The 23929-nt window shown below is 60.0% G+C and overlaps 1 protein-coding gene across 2 annotated transcripts in view; it reads left to right on the top strand.

Moving 5' to 3' along the window:
- The first annotated feature begins 6850 nt into the window (after positions 1–6850).
- Positions 6851–23929, top strand: part of BCAM (basal cell adhesion molecule (Lutheran blood group)) — a 29355-nt gene continuing 12276 nt past the window's right edge. For both annotated transcript variants that reach the window (XM_045001618.1, XM_045001617.1), the window contains exons 1-5: positions 6851–6979; positions 20246–20373; positions 20767–20983; positions 21582–21652; positions 21885–21981. In XM_045001618.1, the coding sequence (XP_044857553.1) occupies positions 6919–6979; positions 20246–20373; positions 20767–20983; positions 21582–21652; positions 21885–21981 (574 nt within the window). In that variant the 5' untranslated portion in view covers positions 6851–6918. The remainder of the gene's footprint in view (positions 6980–20245; positions 20374–20766; positions 20984–21581; positions 21653–21884; positions 21982–23929) is intronic.

Raw genomic sequence — 23929 nt, 5'->3', positions numbered from 1 at the left:
TTGCATGAAGCATATTCCAGTTACACTATATTCACTCATTAGCATATTTTTATAAAACCATATGGGCTGCAAGGTCACACCCGCCTCCTGAACTTACTGCCAGAGCCTTGAACACTGACCATGGTGGAGGCAGGATACCTGAAATTCCTCTCTGGGTTCCCCTCTGGGGCAGACACTCCTGTGTCCCCCAAAAGGGAAAGAGACCCTGATCCAGCTGTGGGCTCACAGCTACCAGCTATGAGAGACCTTTCACTGGCCAGCAAAATCCCCCTCCCCCCCGCCCCTTTCACTCAGGTTGGGTTTGCTTCCAGCTAGAGTCCTTGGGGTCTGGTCCCACCGCAGCAGTCACCAGGACCCCAACTTCCAGCTCCAGGATACACGGCTCTGTACCCCTCTTCCACGCCATTACAGCCAGTTCCTGCTTCTGAGTCTTAATTGCTTTGTCTCAAGTTCAGGGTTTGCTGGTGGGCCCGTCACTGGATGAGCTGGGATACCACAGAGCCTGTGTCTGCTTCCGGAGTCCTGCGGGGGGAGCTCCTTTCCTGGGCCAGAGCCCAGCTGGTGTAAATCGGCCTTGGCTCCATTGGAGTCAGTGGGCCCAGAGCCCAGCTGGGGGGTCAATCAGTAAACGACCATCCAGCCCAAGGGGCTGTCACCAGTTTACACCAGCTGAGGACCAGCTGGGTCCTTCTGACACTGAAATTTAACTTTTTATATATGGGGTGGGGGTGGGAGAAGAGTGGGCTGGGGGGACACAGGGTCTGTGGGAGGGATTGTGTGGGGGGGGACATGGTGTGTGTGTGAGGGGATTGTGATGGGGGACACACAGGGTGTGTGTGTGAGGGGATTGTGGGACACACAGGGTGTGTGTGCGAGGGGATTGTGGGACACACAGGGTGTGTGTATGAGGGGATTGTGATGGGGGACACACAGGGTGTGTGTGCGAGGGGATTGTGGGACACACACAGGGTGTGTGTATGAAGTGACGGGGGGGTACAGCCACTGATTTCAGTTCAGTCTTGGGCTTTGTGGCTTTTGCTGCTGTCCCAAGCGACGCTGCCTGTGAACCCCGAGCCGCTCCCCTTCCCTTGCTCAGCCCCCACGGATCTGAATCCACGTTTAAAGTGATTCCGCAACAGTTGTGGCACTTTCAGTCCTCACCCTCCCTTAGTCCGAACTCACGTTCCAGTGTGGACGAGCCCCGAGACAAGCGTGGAGGCCCTGTCAGGTTTGCTTCCCCACCAGCACGTCCCAGGATGCCAGCATGGGGCCGGGGTCTCTTTGGCTTCACAGGCCAGTGCAGAGGGAGACAGAGGCAGGCTGGAGGTCCCTCCCGGGGGGGCAGCTGCTCCATGGGGAAGCTCTGCCCGTCTCACTGAGACATGGCCCCTTATCCCAGTCAGACTCTCAGGCTCCAGCTCCCAGCTCTGCCTTGGCCTGTGACATTCAAGAGCTTCTGTTTGCAAACCCCCCTCGCATGTTGGTCCTTGTAGACAGACCCATGATCAGGACCAAGTGTGCCCAGTGCTGGGGGAGAGACGAAGTGGGTGTGCTGGAGATGCTGGGGCTTTGGGACGAGTTAGAAAAGGGCTCCTGCTGCAGACAAGTGTCTTCTCCTTCATCATCAGGGTAATTATCCCTGGCGCCCGCTGCTCCGGTGGGCTTCCACGTTGGGCTCACCACTCACAGCACCTGCCACTGTCTCAATGCCAATGCATCATAGACATGCTGCCACTGGGTTAATAGAGGCAGCTCAACGGGGATGCACACAGCATTAGTGGCAGAACCAGGGAGAGAACCCAGGAGTCCTGGCTCCCAGCCTGTCTGCTCTAACCCACCAGCCCCCCCACTCCCCTCCCAGAGCTGGGGAGAGAACCCAGGAGTCCTGGTTCCCAGCCCCCCCTGCTCTAACCCACCAGCCCCTACTCCCCTCCCAGAGCTGGGGAGAAAACCCAGGAGTCCTGGCTCCCAGCCCCCCCTGCTCTAACCCACCAGCCCCCACTCCCCTCCCAGAGCCAGGGACAGAACCCAGGAGTCCTGGCTCCCAGCCCTCCCTGCTCTACGTACCAGCCCCCATTCCCCTCCCAGAGCTGGGGAGAAAACCCAGGAGTCCTGGCTCCCAGCCCCCCCTGCTCTAACCACCAGCCCCCATTCCCCTCCCAGAGCTGGGGAGAAAACCCAGGAGTCCTGGCTCCCAGCCCCCCCTGCTCTAACCACCAGCCCCCACTCCCCTCCCAGAGCCGGGGACAGAACCCAGGAGTCCTGGCTCCCAGCCCCCCCTGCTCTAAGTACCAGCCCCCACTCCCCTCCCAGAGCCGGGGAGAAAACCCAGGAGTCCTGGCTCCCAGCCCCCCCGCTCTAACCACCAGCCCCCACTCCCCTCCCAGAGCCGGGGACAGAACCCAGGAGTCCTGGCTCCCAGCCCCCCCTGCTCTAAGTACCAGCCCCCACTCCCCTCCCAGAGCCGGGGAGAAAACCCAGGAGTCCTGGCTCCCAGCCCCCCCGCTCTAACCACCAGCCCCCACTCCCCTCACACTACTAGAGTGACCAGATGTCCTGATTTTATAGGGAAAGTCCCAGTTTTTGGGTCTTTTTCTTATATAGGCTCCTATTACCCCCCACCCCCGTCCCGATTGTTTCACATTTGCTGTCTGGCTGTAGATAAATCTCTGCATGAAGCATCTTCACAGAAGTGTGTATCGTTGTCATGTGACTTTGCATTGTGCCTCTTCATAGAACCTTGCGTTAAGTCTTTCCGTACGTAACCTCTGTTGTCAAACAACTTGGTATCAAGTCCTTTGATATAGGAACTTTGCATCAAATCCTTATCTAGAAACTTTGTATCGAGCCTGGGTACAATGTTATCGCCCCTAAGGATAGTCAAGGTAGAAGAAAAATGTCTTTTTGCTCAGAGTAGAATAAGATCCCCCCTCCCACCCCCCGTTTTAATCAGTTGCCCCGTCGAATGAACGAGGTGTGCCTGAGCAAGGCATGGAAGGCAGCATCTCCAGACAGCTGCAGCCCTTGGAGAGGGGATGGAAGCCAGACCCAGGACAATAAAACCTGTCCAGTGGGCTGACTGGCGAAGAGCAGACATACTGACGGCCTTGGGGGTTAGAAGCCACCAGCACCTGCTTTTGAAAACACCCTCTTTGAACAGCATTGGGACAGCACCCAGAGAGAAGCAGCACAAAGGACCAATGGACACAAACATGGATTTTGAATCTGGTACAGATTTGCATGAGAGGGAAGCTGCTATAAATGTGAGGTGTCTTGCAGAGGACCCCGGGTCTCGTCAACATGGGAGCATCGATCCGGATCGGCAGAAGCCCGGCTCCATCCCCTCCCCCATCTAACTCACCTGGCCAGTGAAGTTAAGGGGAGCAACTACTTGGTAACAACAACAAGACGGAGTGTGTGTGTGTGTGTGTGTGTGTGTGAGTGTGTGCGCGTGTGTGTGCGCATGTGAGAGTGTGAGTGTGTGCGCTTGTGTGTGTGCGTGTGAGTGTGTGTGCGTGTGTGTGTGTGTGAGTGTGAGTGTAATCGCTTCTCGGCTCTATGAGCTAAGAGGGGTGAAAACATGACCCAAGTTCTATCTCCTGTGCGTAGGACACAGTGTGGACTGATACCTGTATTACCAATCAATGTGGCGCTTTGCCTTATCCCCGCTGAAAGGCCCTGGGCAACGTACAAGGTGGTCACCCGACATGGAGCCGGGGACAGAACCCAGGATGTGAGGCTCCCAGCCCTGAGCCTTCACCCCAATACTGGGCACAACTCGCAGAGGCGCCTGGCTCCAGGGCCGCCCAGAGGGTTCAGGGGGCCTGGGGCAAAGCAATTTTGGGGCCCTGTTCCATAAAACAAAGTTGCAAGACTATAAAATACGATATTCTCGTGGGGGCCCCACAGTGGGGCCTGGGGAAATGCCCCCCCCCCCCGGGCAGCGCTGGTTGGCTCCTGCTGCCCCCGCCAGCCCCTTTGGGAAAACGACAACCGGGGGACTTTCCCGGCGGCTCCATCCCTGCGCATTTCTTGGACTGGCCACACGGTGACGCTGCTGCCTGTGATGAACCAACGGAGCCGCAGGATCCCAGCTCGGCCCTGCAAGAGCTGCGGGTGCTGTTGGGCCCCTGGCTCTGACCCAGCCCAGTGTGTGCACGTGTGCACTAGTGCATGTGCTAGTGTGCACACCAGTGTCTGGCTGAGCCAGCCCTGTGTGTGTGTGTGTGTGTGTGTGTGTGAGAGAGAGAGAGAGAGAGAGAGAGAGAGAGAGAGAGAGAGAGAGAGAGAATGGGCACACTAGTGCTGGCTGTGCCCCTGGGTCTGACCCAGCCCAATGTGTGTGTGTGCGCGCATAGGTGTGCATTGATGTGTGTGCTAGAGTCTGACTGTGACCTTGGGTCTGACCCAGCCCAGTGTGTGTGTGTGTGTGTGTGTGTGCGTGTGCACATGTAGGTGTTCATTGATGTGTGTGCTAGTGTCCGGCTGTGCCCCTGGGTCTGACTCAGCCCAGTTTGTGGGTGTGTCTGTGGGTGTGTGTGTTTGTGTGTGTGTGTGTGTGTGCGTGTGTGCACGCATAGGTGTTAATTGATGTGTCTGCTAGTGTCTGGCTGTGACCCGGGTCTGACTTAGCCCAGCTTGCTTGTGTGTGTGTGTGTGTGTGTGTGTGTGTGTGTGTGTGTGTGTTAATGGGCACACCAGTGCTGGCTGGGCCCCTGCGTCAGCCTTTCCCCTTTCAGCTGGCTGGGTGCCTGAGGCCTGTCTGTGCCTGGCTCCTGCTTCCTCGCTTTGTTCCTGATTCCTGTGTCCTGGCCCTGGCCACGGTTCCTGACGACCAACTCTGGCTCCATCCCTCAGGCCCGGCCTAACCACGGGGCCTGCAGCTTAGTTCCTGATACACCCTCCTCTGCACATCAGCCAGAGCCTCCTGGGCATCCCCCCGTGCAGAACACTACCCCAGCTTTGTACACACTCACACAGCTCCCTACCGCTTCACACACTCATGCACACTCGTGAACACTTCTTTGTGGACACTTGCGAGTGTGCTTCTTGCACACATGGATTTGTGAATGCACACCCATTCACCCATTCCTCATGCTTACCTGCCTGGTGTCTCTCTCCCCCTCTCTCTGTCACACACCCCGCAAGCCTACAAGGCAAAGCGCAGGCGGCCAGGTTCAGCCGGCTCAGATTACAACCTCCCTGAAACAAAGGGCTCCCAGACCAGAGGGAGCAGATCCAGGGAAGGGGGGCAGGGTGGGCTGGGGTACCCTAGGGGGCTGCTCCCATGATGCTCAGTGCCCTGCACCAGGTTGGGGGGCCCGGTGGGATGTCTCTGATGCACCAGGCTCGTGATTTGCAGTGTGCTGTGGGGCTGCTGCCAGCCAGGCTGCCATTAATCCCCAGCTCTGGGCTGGCAGCCCAGCCCCCCCACCCCCTGGCCCTGGCCCAGGGCTGCAGAGAGCAGGCAGGGGAGGTGGAAACACACTTCCGGGCCCAGCTAAGCAGCACTACAGGGGATCAGCTCCCCAGCCCAGCCAGTGCCCCCATCCTCCCAGCACCCTGGGGCCAGATCGACGCCGGCGCCTCCTAGAGGGGAAAGGCCCCATGTCCCATTCTCCATCCCCTCCCTTTGCGCTCGCTGTCACCAATCCTGGCCTTTCCCCCAGTCAGGGGTGACCTTTGACCCAGGTTTGGGGGATGCCCCCAGACCCTGAGACAGGAATGTGGAATATGCAGCCTCTGGAAGGGGAAGGTGAGGGGCAGGTGGCAGCATGTTGAGAGCAAAGAAAGGTCAGGCCCTGGGCTGGAAGTGGTCTTGGATGGATGGGATGGGGGAGCCAGGACTCCTGGGTTCTGTCCCTGGCTGTGGGGTGGGGGCTGGGAGCCAGGACTCCTGGTTCTGTCCCTGGCTGTGGGGTGGGGTGAGGTGGGGGCTGGGATCCAGGACTCCTGGGTTCTGTCCCTGGCTTGTGGGTGTTGTGGGGGCTGGGAGCCAGAACTCCTGGTTCTGTCCCTGGCTGTGGGGTGGGGTGGGGGTTGGGAGCCAGGACTCCTGGTTCTTTCCCTGGCTGTGGGGTTGGGCTGGGAGCCAGGACTCCTGGTTCTGTCCCTGGCTGTGGGGTGGGGTGAGGTGGGGGCTGGGATCCAGGACTCCTGGGTTCTGTCCCTGGCTTGTGGGTGTTGTGGGGGCTGGGAGCCAGGACTCCTGGTTCTGTCCCTGGCTGTGGGGTGGGGTGGGGGCTGGGATCCAGGACTCCTGGGTTCTGTCCCTGGCTTGTGGGTGTTGTGGGGGCTGGGAGCCAGGACTCCTGGGTTCTGTCTCTGGGAGTGGGGTGGGGTCCAGTGGGTTAGAGGAGGAGGGAGCTGGCACCCAGGACTCCTGGGTTCTCCCCAGGCCTGTCAGGGTCTGGATACCAGACCTACTTGGGCCTGTCTGAGTGGTAAACGGATCCCAACGGGCCTGGGAAGAACCCAGGGCTCCAGTGGCCGGTCGGTTCCCCCGGTGCAGACCCTGACCCTTGGCTATCACCCCGACAGCGGGAGGGACCCCTTGCCCCGGGATTCAGCAGGAGGCGCTGCGGGGTTAGATGGGGAGAAGGGCAGGGGCAGGGCCTTGCAGGGGCGAGGGGGGAGGCAGGCTAAGGCGGGGAGTGGGGCTGGCCGGGGAGAAGGGGATCCAATGGGCTTTAGGGGGCGGGGGTCCCTGGTGGGGTGAGGGCTGCAGGGGTCCCGGCTCGCACGGCCCGTAGTCCCCGCCCTCTCTGGGCAGGGGGTGTTTGGGGGCCGGGCGAGCCGGGCTCCGGGGGTCGGGGGCGGAGCAAGCCGGGCTCGGGGGCGGGGCGAGCCGGGCTCGGGGGGCTGGAGTCCGGGACGGGCTCCGGGAGTTACTTACAGTTTCTCCCGGCCGCGGACACCATGGGCCAGTCCGGCTGCCCGCTGCGGGGCCTCCTGCTTCTGGCTCTGATCGGTCGCCCAGGTAGGCACCGGGCGCCCCTCACCGTGCGCCCCGGCCGCCCCAGGCGCTGGACCCTCAGGCCCCTCCGCTGCCCAGCCCGTGCCCCAGAGCCCCCCCCCCCCCCCCGCAATGTGAACTTTAGTCTGGGATTGGGGGGGCATCTGCGAGCCCCTCTGCCCCCCCCCACCCCGACCCTGGGCTGCTCCCGCCTCACCCGGCAGGGGCTCCCCGGGTCTCGTCTCCGCCCCTCCCTGCCGGGGCCAGGGGGCACAATCCCCATCCCTGGAACAGTCACCTGCCAGGCTGAGCCCCCTGGCAGGACCCTTCTCCCCCTCGCCGGGGCAGAGGAGCGGGGGCTGGGGAGGGCAGGGGGAGGGGAAGCTGTGTAGGGTGGGGGCTGGTGTGGGGGGATGCGGGGAAGGGGAGGCTGTGTAGGGTGGGGGGAGGGCAGGGGGAGGGGTAGCTGTGTAGAGTGGGGGGTGCAGGGGAGCTGTAGCTGAGTAGGGTGGGGGGCTGGTGTGGGAGGAGGGGTAGTTGCGGGCTGCGGTGTGGGGGGAGGACAGGGGCAGGGGTAACTGTAGGTTGGGGGGCTGGGTGTACGGGGAGGGCAGAGGGAGGGGACGCTGTGTAGGGTGGGGGGCTGGGTTTGGGGGGCTGATGGCTCAGCCCCCCCCCCATTATCTTTGTAGCTGGGTCTGGATGGGGGGGCAGAGCCCCTTGTTAGAGAGACCCCCCCTTTAATTAATGGTTTAAAAGCAGTGGGGGATTTAAAGGGGTCTGGGAAGGTCAAAGGGAATTTAGTGTGATCTCCCCCTCTCCCACCCATCCCTTGTGCCCCTTCAGCCTGTCCCCTCTCCCGCTGCAAACCTTCCTCACCCCCTCCCCACTCCTCTCCCCACCTGCCCTCCAGCACCCCACACACACCCTGGCACATTTCTGGGGATCAGTGACTTTGTGTTCAGTCACTCACCAGCCAGGTGACAAGATGAGAAAAGCCACAGCAATTATTTGTGTGTGTGCGGGGGGGGGGGGGGGGGTACTGCTCTCCCCTCTGCGTGCAGCATGAACTCCTGTACCAGAGCTGGGAGAAAACCCAGCAGTCCTGGCTCCCAGCCCTGCCTCCTCTAACCCCTAGACCCCACTCCCCTCCCAGAGCTGGGGGTAGAACCCGGCAATCCTGGCTCCCAGCCCTGCCTCCTCTAACCCCTAGACCCCACTCCCCTCCCAGAGCTGGGGGTAGAACCCGGCAATCCTGGCTCCCAGCCCTGCCTCCTCTAACCCCTAGACCCCACTCCCCCTCCCAGAGCTGGGGGTAGAACCCGGCAATCCTGGCTCCCAGCCCTGCCTCCTCTAACCACTAGACCCCACTCCCCTCCCAGAGCTGGAGGTAGAACCCGGCAGTCCCGGCTCCCCCTGGTTTCTGGAATGCTGGAGGTCGCGCCCCTGGCTCAGGGCTCTGTGGATGCTGGCGGCGCTGGGGGCTGGCACGGGTGGGCAGATATGAGTGTTGGCAGCTGTCAGGGAGGTGGATGGGTGGGTGCTGGGAGGGGGAGCTGGAATGAGGCAGGGATGCCTGGAGGGGGGTGGGTTTGGGAGCTGCCTCCCCCGCCCATCTCTACCCAAACATGCCCCAGCCCGTTGTTTGCTCTGCTCCTGCCGCCTGCATTCCTGGCCCCTGCGGTAGCTTTTCCCAGCCTCCTGGGCTCTGCGCCTGGCAGCCCCACTCCGCCCACCCTGGCGCAGCACAAACGGGGTCCCCTCTCCCCCAGCCTGGCCCCAGCACAGAACAGTTGGGTCCCAGCCCAGCCCCAGGGCTGGGAAAATGGGAGACTCTCCCTGAAGAACCACACTTAGTGTGGCCTAGGGAGACCAACCTGGCCTCCGGGTGGGGAGTGGGGGAGAGAGACGGCTGCCTTGGCACAGCCGGGTGGGGCCCGTGCCTTGGCACAGCCAGTGCCGGGGGGGGGGGGGGGAAGCATGCTGAGATTGGCCAGGCCGAGCCGGGGGAGGGATTGGAGTGTGGCTGCATGGTGCAGATGGTGGAGTGAGGGGGCCTGTGCACCCGGAGATTGGCCCAGGAAGGGGGGCACATTGCATGGTTCAGTGTCGCAGTGGGCTCCACAGGGGGGCTGCACCGAGATCAGCCTGGCCGGGGGTGGGGGGTGAGACTGGTTCCGCTCGGTGCTCTCAGGCAGGGGCAGGCGACGTCTCTGCCCCAGCTGGCGCTTCCCCGCCCCCAGCCATGCACATTCCAGCCTGCGCCCTGATAACATCACCCAGGTGTGTCTGAGTGGAGCCGGCCGGTCTCCTCCACACCCCCACCACTGCACTGCCCAGGGGCGGCTGTAGGCCCCCCAGGGCCATCCTCCCTGCCCTGCTCTGTGCCCTGGGGCATGTGGGGGAGGGTAGGAGACAGGGTTTCAGGTGCCTGCCAGCATGGTCCCATTGCACAAGGGATACCCTTCGCTGCTCAGCACCTGCCCCCCTACCCACCTGGCTCCCTCTCCCCAGCTCTCATCTTTCCCTGGTTGTCTTTGCAGTGCGGGACACAGCCCCTCTGAACAGTCGGGGAGAGTCCCGGTCCCCAGCCCTGGCCCCACACCAACCCACCAGACCCCACTCCCCTCCCAGAACCAGGGAGAGAACCCAGGAGTCCTGGCCCCCAGCCCTCCCTGCTCTAACCACCAGACCCCACTCCCCTCCCAGAGCCAGGGAGAGAACCCAGGAGTCCTGGCCCCCAGCCCCTCCCTCTGCTCCTTGCTGCCTGTCCCCATGGGTCTGGACGTCTGGAGCTCTGTCTGGCAGAGGCGCCCGCCCGGGGCTCCCCATGTTAATTAGCCAGGGTAGCTGGGCGTGACTCAGGGCTGCGTGCCATGCCAGGCAGTCCATGGTCTGGGAAGCAGCAGATAAACAGTCCCGCTCTGCACACCCCCACCGGACAGATAGTAGGAAAGTCCTTCACCGGGGTTATTTCTAGCTGCTCTGGGACTTCGGGGCTGGGCGATGCTATTCATAGCCAGGCCTTGGACCTGGACTTTCTCACGGCAGCACAGGCCGGGGGTGGGGGAGCAGGGTAGGGGGGAGACCCCGGGCTGGGGGTGGAGCTGGTGCAATGAACGGACATGGAGAGTAGGGAGCGGAGAATCCTTCCCAGGATGCCAGCGCCACTGGGTGGGTGGCATGGATGGCAGGCTGTGCCCTTGGCTGTATGTACTCACAGGAGCGTGTCCTGAGCCCGCCCCTTGCACACGGATGGGTCGAGTGCACCCTGGGTCCTGTGCACACACATGCACCACTGAGCATGTCCTGTGCCCCTCGGCGCATGTCTGGATAGGACTGGCTGGGCCCTTTGCACACACATGCACCAGTGTGTTCTGTTCCCCTTGGCACACACGTGAATAGGCTGGCTGGGCCCTTCACACACATGCACCAGTGTGTTCTGTTCCCCTTGGCACACACGTGAATAGGACTGGCTGGGCCCTTTGCACACACATGCACCAGTGTGTTCTGTTCCCCTTGGCACACACGTGAATAGGCTGGCTGGGCCCTTTGCACACACATGCACCAGTGTGTTCTGTTCCCCTTGGCACACACGTGAATAGGCTGGCTGGGCCCTTCACACACATGCACCAGTGTGTTCTGTTCCCCTTGGCACACACGTGAATAGGCTGGCTGGGCCCTTTGCACACACATGCACCAGTGTGTTCTGTTCCCCGTGGCACACACGTGAATAGGCTGGCTGGGCCCTTCACACACATGCACCAGTGTGTTCTGTTCCCCTTGGCACACACGTGAATAGGCTGGCTGGGCCCTTTGCACACACATGCACCAGTGTGTTCTGTTCCCCGTGGCACACACGTGAATAGGACTGGCTGGGCCCTTTGCACACACATGCACCAGTGTGTTCTGTTCCCCTTGGCACACACGTGAATAGGCTGGCTGGGCCCTTTGCACACACATGCACCAGTGTGTTCTGTTCCCCGTGGCACACACGTGAATAGGCTGGCTGGGCCCTTCGCACACATGCACCAGTGTGTTCTGTTCCCCTTGGCGCACACGTGAATAGGCTGGCTGGGCCCTTCGCACACATGCACCAGTGTGTTCTGTTCCCCTTGGCACACACGTGAATAGGCTGGCTGGGCCCTTCACACACATGCACCAGTGTGTTCTGTTCCCCGTGGCACACACGTGAATAGGCTGGCTGGGCCCTTTGCACACACATGCACCAGTGTGTTCTGTTCCCCTTGGCACACACGTGAATAGGCTGGCTGGGCCCTTTGCACACACATGCACCAGTGTGTTCTGTTCCCCTTGGCGCACACGTGAATAGGCTGGCTGGGCCCTTTGCACACATGCACCAGTGTGTTCTGTTCCCCTTGGCACACACGTGACTAGGCTGGCTGGGCCCTTCGCACACACATGCACCAATGTGCCCCTTTGCATGTGCGTAGATAGGCTGGCTGGGCCCCTGGCACGCGTGTGGGAGTAGACGCCCATCCCAGTCCCCTGGCTGTATGTGGTGGAGGGAATGTGCCCCACTGTGTGCAGGGGGCAGGAGGGTCCCAGCTCCTGCTCCCCACCCCACCTCAGCTCCTGCTGCCCAGCTCGGGTTCAGGCAGTGACAGCTGCTCCCTGGGTCAGCAGCACCTGTTACTGTTTAATCTGCTCCCAGCTCCTTCCTGCCTGGCCTGTAACCCCTTCCTCCCCAGTGCTCTGGAGACACGGGAGCCCCCACAGGCAGGGTGTCTGGAGTCCCATCCTCTGGGCCCATAGACCCTCCAACAATCGGCCCAGCCAGGGCCCCAGGGTGGTCCCCCTGGGAGGGGGCCTAATCCACCAGTGTCTGGAGCCCAGACGGAACGTGGGGAGCACGTTCTCTGGGGATTAAAGGGAAGAACCCCGCCAGGGGTGGGCTCTGAAACCAGCTGGGGAAAGTGTCTGTAAGAGCAGAGGCCTAGTGGGTGAGAGCTGGGGAGGTGGAGTCAGGACTCCTGGGTTCTTTCCAGGCTGGGGGTCTAGTGGGTTAGAGTGGGAGGGGAGGGGCTGGGAACCAAGACTCCTGGGTTCCCATCCCTGATGCCCTTTGTTATAGGTTAGGCAAAGTTTGGGATTTATTCAGACCCCCTCACTGTGTGGGGCAGGGGCGGGGTGGGTGGGTGTGTCCCTGCCCCCACCTCATAGCCTCCTCTGGCCCCATGGCTCGGGTCTGGCATTGGCCAGGGCTTTTGCTTCATGGCCTCCATGGTACCAGCTGTCACCGTCCTGTCCCCCGGCGGGGGCTCTGCTAACGAGGCTAATCTGTCACTGGCCTCCCAGTCGCCAGCAGCCGCCCAGCCTGAGCCCAGACGGATGGAGGTCGGGTCTCAGCTGGTGGGGATGAGACAGACAGGGGAGGGGAACAAAGGGGAACAGAAATAAAGTGTCTGGAAAACACCCACCCCCGTTTCTCACCAACAGCACCGAAGCACCAGCCCAGCTCGGCTCCGCTCCCCTGCAGGCGCCTTGCCAGCGCAGCAAAAATTACCTCCCAGCCCCCCCTTTCCCTCCCCCGCGCGTTAGCACTGAGATCCAGCCCCCCCTTCCCCCAAGTGCTATGGGTTCATCCCCCTAGCCACTAGAACCGGGACTTGTCCCCCTAGCCCCCCTGCCCCTGAGTGCCGTGGGCTCTGCGTCCCCATAGAGCCATGCCCTGGGATTCGCTCTTCCCACTGTTCTAGCTGCACACCAGGGGCAGGGTCCGAGCCCTGATCCGGGAGCCTGGGTCCCAGCTGGGCCGGTCTCTGGAGATGGGGGTGCAGAGTGGGGCTCTTAGGAGGAGTTGGGAAGAGTGCATGCAATTGTATCCGAGCAGGGGGCGTTTTAATGCCTGCATGCAGGTGCGTTTCCCTGTGCAAGCCTGAGCGTGTAAACACACCTGGGAGTCTACAGCCGGAGGGGTGTGCGTGGGAGTGTGTGTGTGCAAATCTTTGAGTGGGCGTGTGAGTGCTTGAGTATGTGATGGCTGGTATGTGTGTGTGTGTGGGGGGGGGGGAAGCTGGCCCTCTGGTGCTTGGCTAGTGTGTCCTGCCAGCAAAGTGCGGCTGAATTGTGTGTGTGACAGGGTTAGGAGGGCACAGAGTGTGCAGGCCAGTGTGTGTCTGCCTGCAAACCTGCGAGTGTGTTAGTGTTCCTGTGTGTGTTACACACCCAACCAGTGCGAGGCCCCTGTCGCCCAGCCTCTCACCCCAGGCAAGCCTCTCATCACCCAGCTACTTCCAGGAAGGAAAACAAGTGAATGCCCCCACCCATCTGTGCCAAGTGCCTGCCCATGCCCCCCCCCCCGCCCACCTCAGTGCCGGGGGTGGGGGGCTCCCTGCCTCTCCAGTCCATAATCTTCCCTGCATCGTAGTGATACCTCTGTCCCACCCGGGTCTCTTCCTTCTGTCTGTCCTGCCCCCAGGGTCTGTCTCCCCCCAGCCCCCGCCCCCAGGGTCGGTCTCCCCCCGGCCCCCGCCCCCAGGGTCGGTCTCCCCCCGGCCCCCGCCCCCAGGGTCGGTCTCTCCCAGCGTGTCCCTGGCACTGAGTGTTTCTGGCACTTGTCTGTGTCGACAAGACCCTGAAACAAAGACCCAGCTTAGCCGGACCGGCCTGGAATCTCAAACAGCTGCTGCCGGCTGACGCTCCTTCCCCACCTCCCCTGCTCCTCCCACTGCCCCCTTCGCTTCTCCCCGAACACGCCACTCCCTTCACCCCCTCCCTTCTCCCCCTAACCCCCCCACACACCTCCCTTCACCCCCTAACCCCCCCACACCTCCCTTCTCCCCCTAACCCCCCCCACACCTCCCTTCTCCCCCTAACCCCCCCAACACCTCCCTTCTCCCCCTAACCCACCACTCCCTTCACCCCCTCCCTTCACCCCCTAACCCCCCACACACCTCCCTTCTCCCCCTAACCCGCCCACACCTCCCTTCTCCCCCTAACCCACCACTCCCTTCACCCCCTCCCTTCTCCCCCTAACCCCACACACCTTCTTTCTCCCCCTAACCCCCCCACACACCTCCCTTCTCCCCCTAACCCGCCCACACCTCCCTTCTCCCCCTAACCCCCCCCACACCTTCCTTCTCCCCCTAACCCCCCCCACACACCTCCCTTCTCCCCCTAACCCGCCACTCCCTTCACCCCCTCCCTTCTCCCCCTACCCCCCCCACACCTTCTTTCTCCCCCTAACCCGCCCACACCTCCCTTCACCCCCTAACCCCCCACACACCTCCCTTCTCCCCCTAACCCACCACTCCCTTCACCCCCTCCCTTCTCCCCCTAACCCCCCCACACCTTCCTTCTCCCCCTAACCCGCCCACACCTCCCTTCACCCCCTAACACCCCCACACCTCCCTTCTCCCCCTAACCCGCCCACACACCTTCCTTCTCCCCCTAACCTGCCACTCCCTTCACCCCCTCCCTTCTCCCCCTAACCCCCCCCACACCTCCCTTCTCCCTCTAACCGCGTGACTCTCACCTACCTTCGCGCCCTAACGTGCCACTCCCTTCACCCCCTCCCTTCTCCCCCTAACCCCCCCCACACCTCCCTTGTCCCCCTCACCCCCCACACACCTCCCTTCTCCCCCTAACCCCCCCACACACCTCCCTTCTCCCCCTAACCCGCCACTCCCTTCACCCCCTCCCTTCTCCCCCTAACCCCCCCCACACCTCCCTTCTCCCCCTAACCCCCCCACACACCTCCCTTCTCCCCCTAACCTCCCCCACCCCTCCCTTCTCCCCCGAACCCGCCACTCCCTTCCCCCCCGCCCATCGCCCCCGAACCCCCCCCACACCTCCCTTCTCCCCCTAACCCCCCCACACACCTCCCTTCTCCCCCTAACCCACCACTCCCTTCACCCCCTCCCTTCTCCCCCTAACCCGCCCACACCCCTTCCTTCTCCCCCTAACCTGCCACTCCCTTCACCCCCTCCCTTCTCCCCCTAACCCCCCCCACACCTCCCTTCTCCCTCTACCCCCCCACACCTCCCTTCTCCCCCTAACCCCCCACACACCTCCCCTCTCCCCCTGACCCGCCACTCCCATCACCCCCTACCCCCCCCCACCTTCCTTCTCCCCCTAACCCGCCACTCCCTTCACCCCCTCCCTTCTCCCCCTAACCCCCCCACACCTCCCTTCTCCCCTACCCCCCCTACACCTCCCTTCTCCCCCTAATCCCCCCTACACCCCTCCCTTCTCCCCCTAACCCGTCACTCCCTTCGCCCCCTTGCTTCTCCCCCACTCCCATCACCCCCTCCCTTCTCCCCCTAACCCCCCACACCCTCCCTTCTCCCCTAACCCCCCCACTCCCTTCACCCCCTCCCTTCTCCCCCTAACTTCCCCCCCAACTCCAATCACTCCTCCCGTCTCCCCGCTTTACCCACCCTGTGCCCGGGGTCCCAGTGGGGAGCCACCCCGATGAGCCGGGGCAGCCTTCTGAGCTGACGGCTTTGTCTAATCAGCCGTTTGGGAAGAACAGGTTAGTGGAAGAGGAGTATCCCTAGACCTACCCCTTACCTGTGACCAGTGTGGAGAATTGTGCTCATCTAAACTCTCTTTGCCGTCCCCTCCCTTAACAGACGAACGGCTGTTTTCCACAAATGGTCTTATTCCACTGAGCTGCTTTAAGCACATCACTGTTACCTGGGCCAGGCCGACTTTCCCAAGCTTTACTGGCCAGCAATGTATTGCTCACCAACATGTCCCCCTTCCTTCCTCAGTTACGGCTTTCACCTGGTCACCAACTTTAATTAGCTCTAGAGAACCATCTTCCTGAGTCCTATCTAATGTCAGATTCACTTCTGAGAGCCCAGACAGACACTCCGAAATTTCTTCCACCTATGCACGGCTTCTTTGCACAGATAAACAGCCATCTTCCTCAGACAAACACTTGGAGAAACCCTCCATAGGCAAATCCTTGCCCCGGTAGACACAGGTTCAGGATTAGTTCTTTCCTGTGGCTGGTTTATGTCATCAGCTCGACTGAACAAAGTGTTAATATCATCCCCAATCAACAATATCTTCCTTACACCAGCTATAACTTCACGTTCAACCCCATTCCAGTCACGATGGATTCTGGCTAAAGGCACATGTACAATAAATTCATAGAGGATCACAATATTCACACTCTGATTTGGTAAATAATCTTCCTCTTTGACAAGATCTGCTTTAACAAGAGTGATGTTAGAAGCTGTACATTGCCCTAAACAGCTTTTGCCATTGACGTTTACATTCTCTGCACACGTTATGGGGTTACCTTCACCCGAGCTCCCAGTAAAAGGTGGCAGTCTTGGGGTATATTTGGTTACACACAGACAACTGCTTAGAGTCAAACAACCTACCAACATCGCTACAAACTGGAGAGATTCTATCCCCATCTTTGCTGGTGAGAGGAGCTGGCTTTCCAGGATGATACAGTTCCTGTTGTTCCTTTATTCTCTTGAGTTGGAGTTTGTCTGTTCACTTTTGCCTTAGCTTCTAGTTCCTGCAGTCGAATATCTGCCATTCTCTGTTCATGTTCAAAACACAGGCGTTCACTTTCAGCAGCTTCTCCTTCCATATCAGCTATCTTTTGCTTATGTTCAAGTTCTAGGTGCTGGTTTCTCACCGCAAGCATTTTCACGGGGTCTGATTCCTTATCACTGGCTAGTAACAGATTTTTCAGTTCCTGCTCTGGGGCCTTTTTCTTAAAAGACAACCCCCTCTGTGAGCACAATTCTTCCAGGCTTTTTCTGTCAGGATCTTGATCAGGGGTCACTCACTGTAACTGATTTTTAACCCTTAAACTCTCCAATATCAAAATTAAATTTTGACAAGTGTGTGGTTCTTATCCAAAAACCCAATTAACCCGTGGGAGTGTGTATCCAAGTATGACTCCACCTCGTGACCAGGGTCCTAGTGGGGGCCAGCTGTGGTCACTCAGAGTGAACTGCAAAGAATGAGGCAGCCAAACCCCCAAAAAGCTGGTGGATATTCCAATACTTAGATTCACCAACCAGCATAAAACAGCTTCTTTATTACCTGCCTGGTTACTCAGGAGTCCAAACCACACAGTTCCCTTAAAGCGCCCAGCCTGAGGCCTCCATCCCGGTACCCACGTCAAATATGATGAACATTTCTGTAAATCTTATTTCATCATGTAAAAGAAAAGATTCTACCAATCCCAAAGGATCAGACACATCACCTGTCAGGTTAACGAATGTTTCAGATCTTACCCAAACACATGCTACAGCCAATTCTTATTAACTAAACTAAAATTTATTAAAAAATGAGAGAGAGAGTATGGCTAAAAGATCAATATACATACAGATCCGAGTTCAATTCACCGAGGTTCAGACTCATGGCAGAGATGGTGAGCTTTGTAGTTGCAGAGTTCCTTTAGAATTCAGTTAATAGATTATAGTCCAATGTCTAAATATCATATTCAAGGCATACCAGCATAACTGGGACCTCAGGCTTGTCACTCAAACTTCCCCGATGAAGGACCCAAGTATCTTTTATACAATTTCATGTCCTCTTTGACAAGTTGGGATTTCCTTGCAGAACAAAAGGTAATCAGGCTGACTTTGAAGGAGGTCTGTCTCCGGTTCTTAGCTAAACGAATTAACAGAAGGCCATATTTCAGAAGATGGAGAAAACTACTGGGGGGAGGCTATTCTAGATTTGATTATGACAAATAGTGAGGAACTGGTTGAGAATTTGAAAGTGGAAGGCAACTTGGGTGAAAGTGATCACGAAATGGTAGAGTTCATGATTCTAAGGAATGGTAGGAGGGAGAACAGCACAATAAAGACAATGGATTTCAAGAAGGCGACTTTAGCAAACTCAGGGAGTTAGTAGGTAAAATCCCAAGGGAAGCAAGTCTAAGGGGAGAAACAAGTGAAGACAATTGGCAGTTTTTCAAAGAGACGTTATTAAGGGCAGAAGAGGAAACTACCCCACTGTGTAGGAAGGATATGAAGTCTGGCAAAAGACCACCTGGCTTAACCAGGAGATCTTCAATGATCTAAAACTCAAACAAGAGTCCTACAAAAAGTGAGAACTCGGTCAAATTACAAAGGATGAATATAAACAAATAACACAAGTATGTAGGGACAAAATTAGAAAGGCCAAGGCACAAAACAAGATCAAACTAGCTAGGGACATAAAAGGAAACAAGGAAACTCTACAAATACATGAGAAGCAAGAGGAAGATCAAGGACAGAGTGAGCCTGTTACTCAGTGAGGGGGAAAGACAGTAACAGAAAATGCGGAAATGGCAGAGGTCCTTAATGACGTCTTTGTTTTGGTTTTCACCAAGGAGGTTGGTGGCAATTGGACGTCTAACATAGTGAATGTCAGTGAAAATGAGGTAGGATCAGAGTCTAAAATAGGGAAAGAACAAGTCAAAAATTACTTAGACAAGTTAGATGTCTCCAAGTCACCAGGACCTGATGAAATGCATCCTAGAATAGTCAAGGAGCTGACTGAGGAGATATCTGAGCCGTTAGCAATTATCTTTGAAAAGTCCTGGGAGATGGGAGAGATTCCAGAAGACTGGAAAAGGGCAAATCTAGTGCTCATTATAACAAGGGAAATAAGGACAACCTGGGGAATTACTGACCAGTGAGCTTAACTTCTGTGCCCGGAAAGATAATGGAGCAAATAATTAAGAAATCAATTTGCAAACACATAGAAGATAATGAGGTGATAAATAACAGTCAGCATGGAGTTGTCAAGAACAAATCATGTCAAACCAACCTGATAGTTTTCTTTGACAGTGAAACAAGCCTTGTGGATGGGGGGAAGTGGTAGACGTGTTATATCTTGACTTTAGTCAGGCTTTTGATACAGTCTCACATGACCTTCTCATTAACAAACTAGGGAAATACAACCTAGATGGAGCTACTACAAGGTGGATGCAGAACTATCTGGAAAACCATTCCCAGAGAGTAGTTATCGATGGTTTGCAGTCATGCTGAAGGGGCATAACTACTGGGGTCCCATAGGGATGGGTTCTTGGTCCAGTTCTGTTCAATATCTTCATCAATGATTTAGATAATGGCATAGAGAATACAGTACACTTATAAAGTTTGTGGATGATACCAAGCTGGTAGGGATTGCAAGTGCTTTGGAGGATAGGATTAAAATTCAAAATGATCTGGACAAACCAGAGAAATGGTCTGAAGTCAATAGGATGAAATTCAATAAGGACAAATGCAAAGTGCTCCACGTAGGAAGGAACAATCAGTTGCACACATACAAAATGGGAAATGACTGCCTAGGAAGGAGCACTGCGGAAAGGGATCTGGGCGTCATAGTGGACCACAAGCTAAATATGAGTCAACAGTGTAACACTGTTGCAAAAAAAGCAAACATCGTTTTGGGATGTATTAACAGGAGTGTTGTAAGCAAGACTCAAGCAGTGATTCTTCCGTTCTACTTGGCACTGATCAGGCCTCAGCTGGAGTATTGTGTCCAGTTCTGGGTGCCACATTTCAAGAAAGATGTGGACAAATTGGAGAAAGTCCAGAGAAGAGCAACAAAAATGATTAACGGTCTAGAAAACATGAGCTATGAGGGAAGATTGAAAAAATTGGTTTTGTTTAGTTTGGAGAAGAGAAGCCTGAGAGGGGACACGATAACAGTTTTCAAGTACATAAAAGGTTGTTACAAGGAGGAGGGAGAAAAATTGTTCTTAACCTCTGAGGACAGGACAAGAAGCAATGGGCTTGAATTGCAGCAAGGGCGGTTTAGGTTGGACATTAGGGAACTGTCAGGGTGGTTAAGCACTGGAACATGTTGTGGAATCTCCATCCTTGGAGATGTTTAAGAGCAGGTTAGACAAACCCCTGCCCCAGGGATGGTCTAGATAATACTTAGTCCTGCCTTGAGTGCAGGGGACTGGACTAGATGATCTCGCGAGGTCCCTTCCAGTTCTATGATTCTATGATTTGGTTTCTCCTCCACCACCTCCACCTCCCCTCACCCCCTTCAGTCTCCCACTTCCTCTGCCCCCGCTCCCTCCTCTCACCCCATCCCCGCCCCTCACCCATCCCCCAGCTCCTAAGATCGGCAGAGCTCTAGGGGCAGGACTGTGTGGGACGGAAGAGGGCGTGGGGATACCAAGCCAGAGGGAGGTTATTGATTCTCCGGGACCGGAGGAGGGGGATAAGGAGCCACGGGGGGGGGGGGGGTTGGCCATACTGGGCCATAGGGAGCATCCAGGGGTGCTCTTGGTCTTGTGGGAACTATGGGCCCTATCTCACTCATTCTCCGCATCCTGCCCCCCAGGCTGCCTGGCTGTGGTGCAGATCTCAGTGCCAGCGCAGCTCGAGGTGCTGCTGGGATCCCCGGTCACCATCCCCTGCACGCACAGTATCACCGGGTCACCTGACACCCGCCTGGTGGAATGGTTCATCGTGAGTATCCTGGCACGCACGTGCAAGCAGCGGAGGGAGGGTGTCATGGGGGAGGCTGGTGTGAATCCTCACCTGGGGGGCCGGGGAGATTCGCTGTACGTGGTGGGGGTTATGCTACTGCCTGGGGGAGCTGTGGGTGTGAATCCAATTGTGCTCAAAGGGGGTGTGAGAATCCCATAGGGGAGGATGGATGTGACGTGAGTGCGGGGATGAATCCTGTGTGTGTGTGAGAGAGAGAGAGAGGGCTGCGAAGGGGGTGTCCCACACATGCATGTGCGAGGGAGCTGTTGGGGGTGACTCTCTCACACATGTATGCGAGGAGGGGGCATTGGGGTGAATCCCACACACGCTTGTGCAAGGGGGGAGTCACTAACTCTGTTCCCCTCCCCCCAGACGGACCGGGACGGGGAGAGGCGGCGTGTGGCTTACAGCGAGGGGGACCGTGGGGAGGTGGACCAGGGCACCGAGTACTCAGACCGTGTCCACATGGACCCCGATCTCAGCCTGGTCCTGCTGAAGGCCGACGTGAGCGACGAGCGGGCCTTCTCCTGCCAGGTGACAGCAGGGGCCGCAGGCAGCGCCGAGGGGGTGGCCCAGCTCCGGGTGTACGGTGAGAGAGACCCCCCCCATGTGCCCTGGCACCCCGCAGCTTCCCCTCTCAGGCTGGTGGTAGACACCCTCCCCCCTGCTGGCACTGCACCTCCTTCGCTGCACCCCACACCCCTTCCTTGGGAGTGCACCCTCTTCCCTCAGCCCCCCACGCCGGCCCAGCCAGCCTCTCCTCCTTGTGCAAGCCCCCTGCCTGCGAGCTTGGGGCTAGCTCCGTGGGTGCAGCTGCCTCTGGCCAAGCTCGCTGAGGCAGGCCCAGGGATCCCACTCACTTGTGTGTGGGTGCAGGGACATGGATGCTACAGGGAATGGGCCTTGCACGCCGGTCCCTTGCACGTCCATCTGCACGTGTGACCCTGCAGCCCAGGCTGCTCGTGCCTCCACGGGGCAGGAGTCGATTGACCCTCGCCCTGCAGCCCCCTCCCCGGCGGGGTTCTGTGCACACACGCCCACTCGCTGAACCTGTTCTCTGTAACTGTCACCGCATTGCTCCCCGCTGGGCACGCTGGGCCTAGCCAGGTCTGGCCCGGTTCTGTGCAGCAGCCTGGCCCGGTGCGGTTCGGTTCTGTTTTCACGCTTGCGCGCTCTCCTCCCCGCAGAACCCCCCGAACCCCCGGAGCTCACAGCTAACCCCGGGATCCTGTCCGTGATGGAGCGGTCGGTGTCCGAGGTGAGGCGACCGAGCGGACGGGGTGGTGCCAAGCTGGGGGAGCGGGGGCCCTTCCCTGGGTGGGAGTCGGGTCCCACAGTTCATGAGGGTCACTCAGACCCAGCACTCTGGAACTGGGGTCCCAAGCCCCTGGCACCTCCCTCTGACTGGGGGTCCCTGCACTGCGTGAGGGGGGAGGGGGGCTGGGTAAGGGGGGGCTGTGCTGGGAGTGATGTCATGTGCCTGTGCCCAGATCGCCACCTGCAGCAGCCGGAACGCCAACCCCTCCCCCACCATCAGCTGGTTCAAGGATGGGGCCCGCCTGGAAGCGCCCACTGAACGCAATGACGGTAACAGAGACAACTCCCCCCCCCCCCACCCCGGGCCCCTCCCCGCTGCTGCTGGGCCCCTCTGGCTCTCCCCTGCCTGATTGCCGGGACCCCCCCCGTTTGCCCCTCGCCCACCTCCCCAACAGCCGCGTTCCCCAAACGCCTACTTGTGCTGCCCCTGCTCTCTCCACTGCCCCACGCCCTGAGCTCTGCGCCCCCTGCCCCACGCCGGCCCCTGTGCTCCCATGTCCCCCTGCCCTGAGCTCTGCGCCCCCTGCCCCACGCCGGCCCCTGTGCTCCCACGTCCCCCTGCCCTGATCTCTGCGCTCCCTGCCCCACGCCGGCCCCTGTGCTCCCATGTCCCCCTGCCCTGAGCTCTGCGCCCCCTGCCCCACGCCGGCCCCTGTGATCTCACCCCCCCACGCTCTGACCCCTGTGTTCCCACACTCTCGTCCCCTCTGCCCTGACATCTGCGCCCCCTGCCCCACGCCCTGAGCTCTGCGCCCCCTGCCCCACGCCGGCCCCTGTGCTCCCATGTCCCCCTGCCCTGATCTCTGCGCCCCCTGCCCCACGCCCTGAGCTCTGCGCCCCCTGCCCCACGCCGGCCCCTGTGCTCCCATGTCCCCCTGCCCTGACCTCTGCGCCCCCTGCCCCACGCCCTGAGCTCTGCGCCCCCTGCCCCACGCCGGCCCCTGTGATCTCACCCCCCCACGCTCTGACCCCTGTGTTCCCACACTCTCGTCCCCTCCGCCCTGACATCTGCTCCCCCTGACCCACGCCCTGAGCTCTGCGCCCCCTGCCCCACGCCGGCCCCTGTGCTCCCACTGCCCCCCGCCCTGAGCTCTGCGCCCCCTGCCCCACGCCGGCCCCTGTGCTCCCATGTCCCCCTGCCCTGAGCTCTGCGCCCCCTGCCCCACGCCGGCCCCTGTGATCTCACCCCCCCATGCTCTGACCCCTGTGTTCCCACACTCTCGTCCCCTCTGCCCTGACATCTGCGCCCCCTGCCCCACGCCCTGAGCTCTGCGCCCCCTGCCCCACGCCGGCCCCTGTGCTCCCATGTCCCCCTGCCCTGATCTCTGCGCCCCCTGCCCCACGCCCTGAGCTCTGCGCCCCCTGCCCCACGCCGGCCCCTGTGCTCCCATGTCCCCCTGCCCTGATCTCTGCGCCCCCTGCCCCACGCCCTGAGCTCTGCGCCCCCTGCCCCACGCCGGCCCCTGTGATCTCACCCCCCCACGCTCTGACCCCTGTGTTCCCACACTCTCGTCCCCTCCGCCCTGACATCTGCGCCCCCTGCCCCACGCCCTGAGCTCTGCGCCCCCTGCCCCACGCCGGCCCCTGTGCTCCCATGTCCCCCTGCCCTGAGCTCTGCGCCCCCTGCCCCACGCCGGCCCCTGTGCTCTCACCCCCCCACACTCTGACCCCTGCTCTCTCCCCTGCCCCAGGCCCTGATCTCTGCGCCCCCTGCCCCACGCCGGCCCCTGTGCTCCCATGACCCCCTGCCCTGATCTCTGCGCCCCCTGCCCCACGCCCTGAGCTCTGCGCCCCCTGCCCCACGCCGGCCCCTGTGCTCCCATGTCCCCCTGCCCTGAGCTCTGCGCCCCCTGCCCCACGCCGGCCCCTCTGCTCTCACCCCCCCACACTCTGACCCCTGTGTTCCCACACTCTCATCCCCTCTGCCCTGACATCTGCGCCCCCTGCCCCACGCCCTGAGCTCTGCGCCCCCTGCCCCACGCCGGCCCCTGTGCTCCCATGTCCCCCTGCCCTGACATCTGCGCCCCCTGCCCCACGCCAGCCCCTGTGCTCTCACCCCCCCACACTCTGACCCCTGTGTTCCCACACTCTCGTCCCCTCCGCCCTGACATCTGCGCCCCCTGCCCTGCGCTCCCATGTCCCCCTGCCCTGACCTCTGCGCCCCCTGCCCCACGCCGGCCCCTGTGCTCTCACCCCCCCACACTCTGACCCCTGCTCT

Source organism: Mauremys mutica, unplaced genomic scaffold (genome assembly GCF_020497125.1).
Source record: "Mauremys mutica isolate MM-2020 ecotype Southern unplaced genomic scaffold, ASM2049712v1 Super-Scaffold_339, whole genome shotgun sequence".
Lineage (NCBI taxonomy): Eukaryota > Metazoa > Chordata > Testudines > Geoemydidae > Mauremys > Mauremys mutica.
The sequence above is the reverse complement of the archived record's forward strand: the minus strand, read 5'-3'. Positions and strand labels throughout refer to the sequence as shown.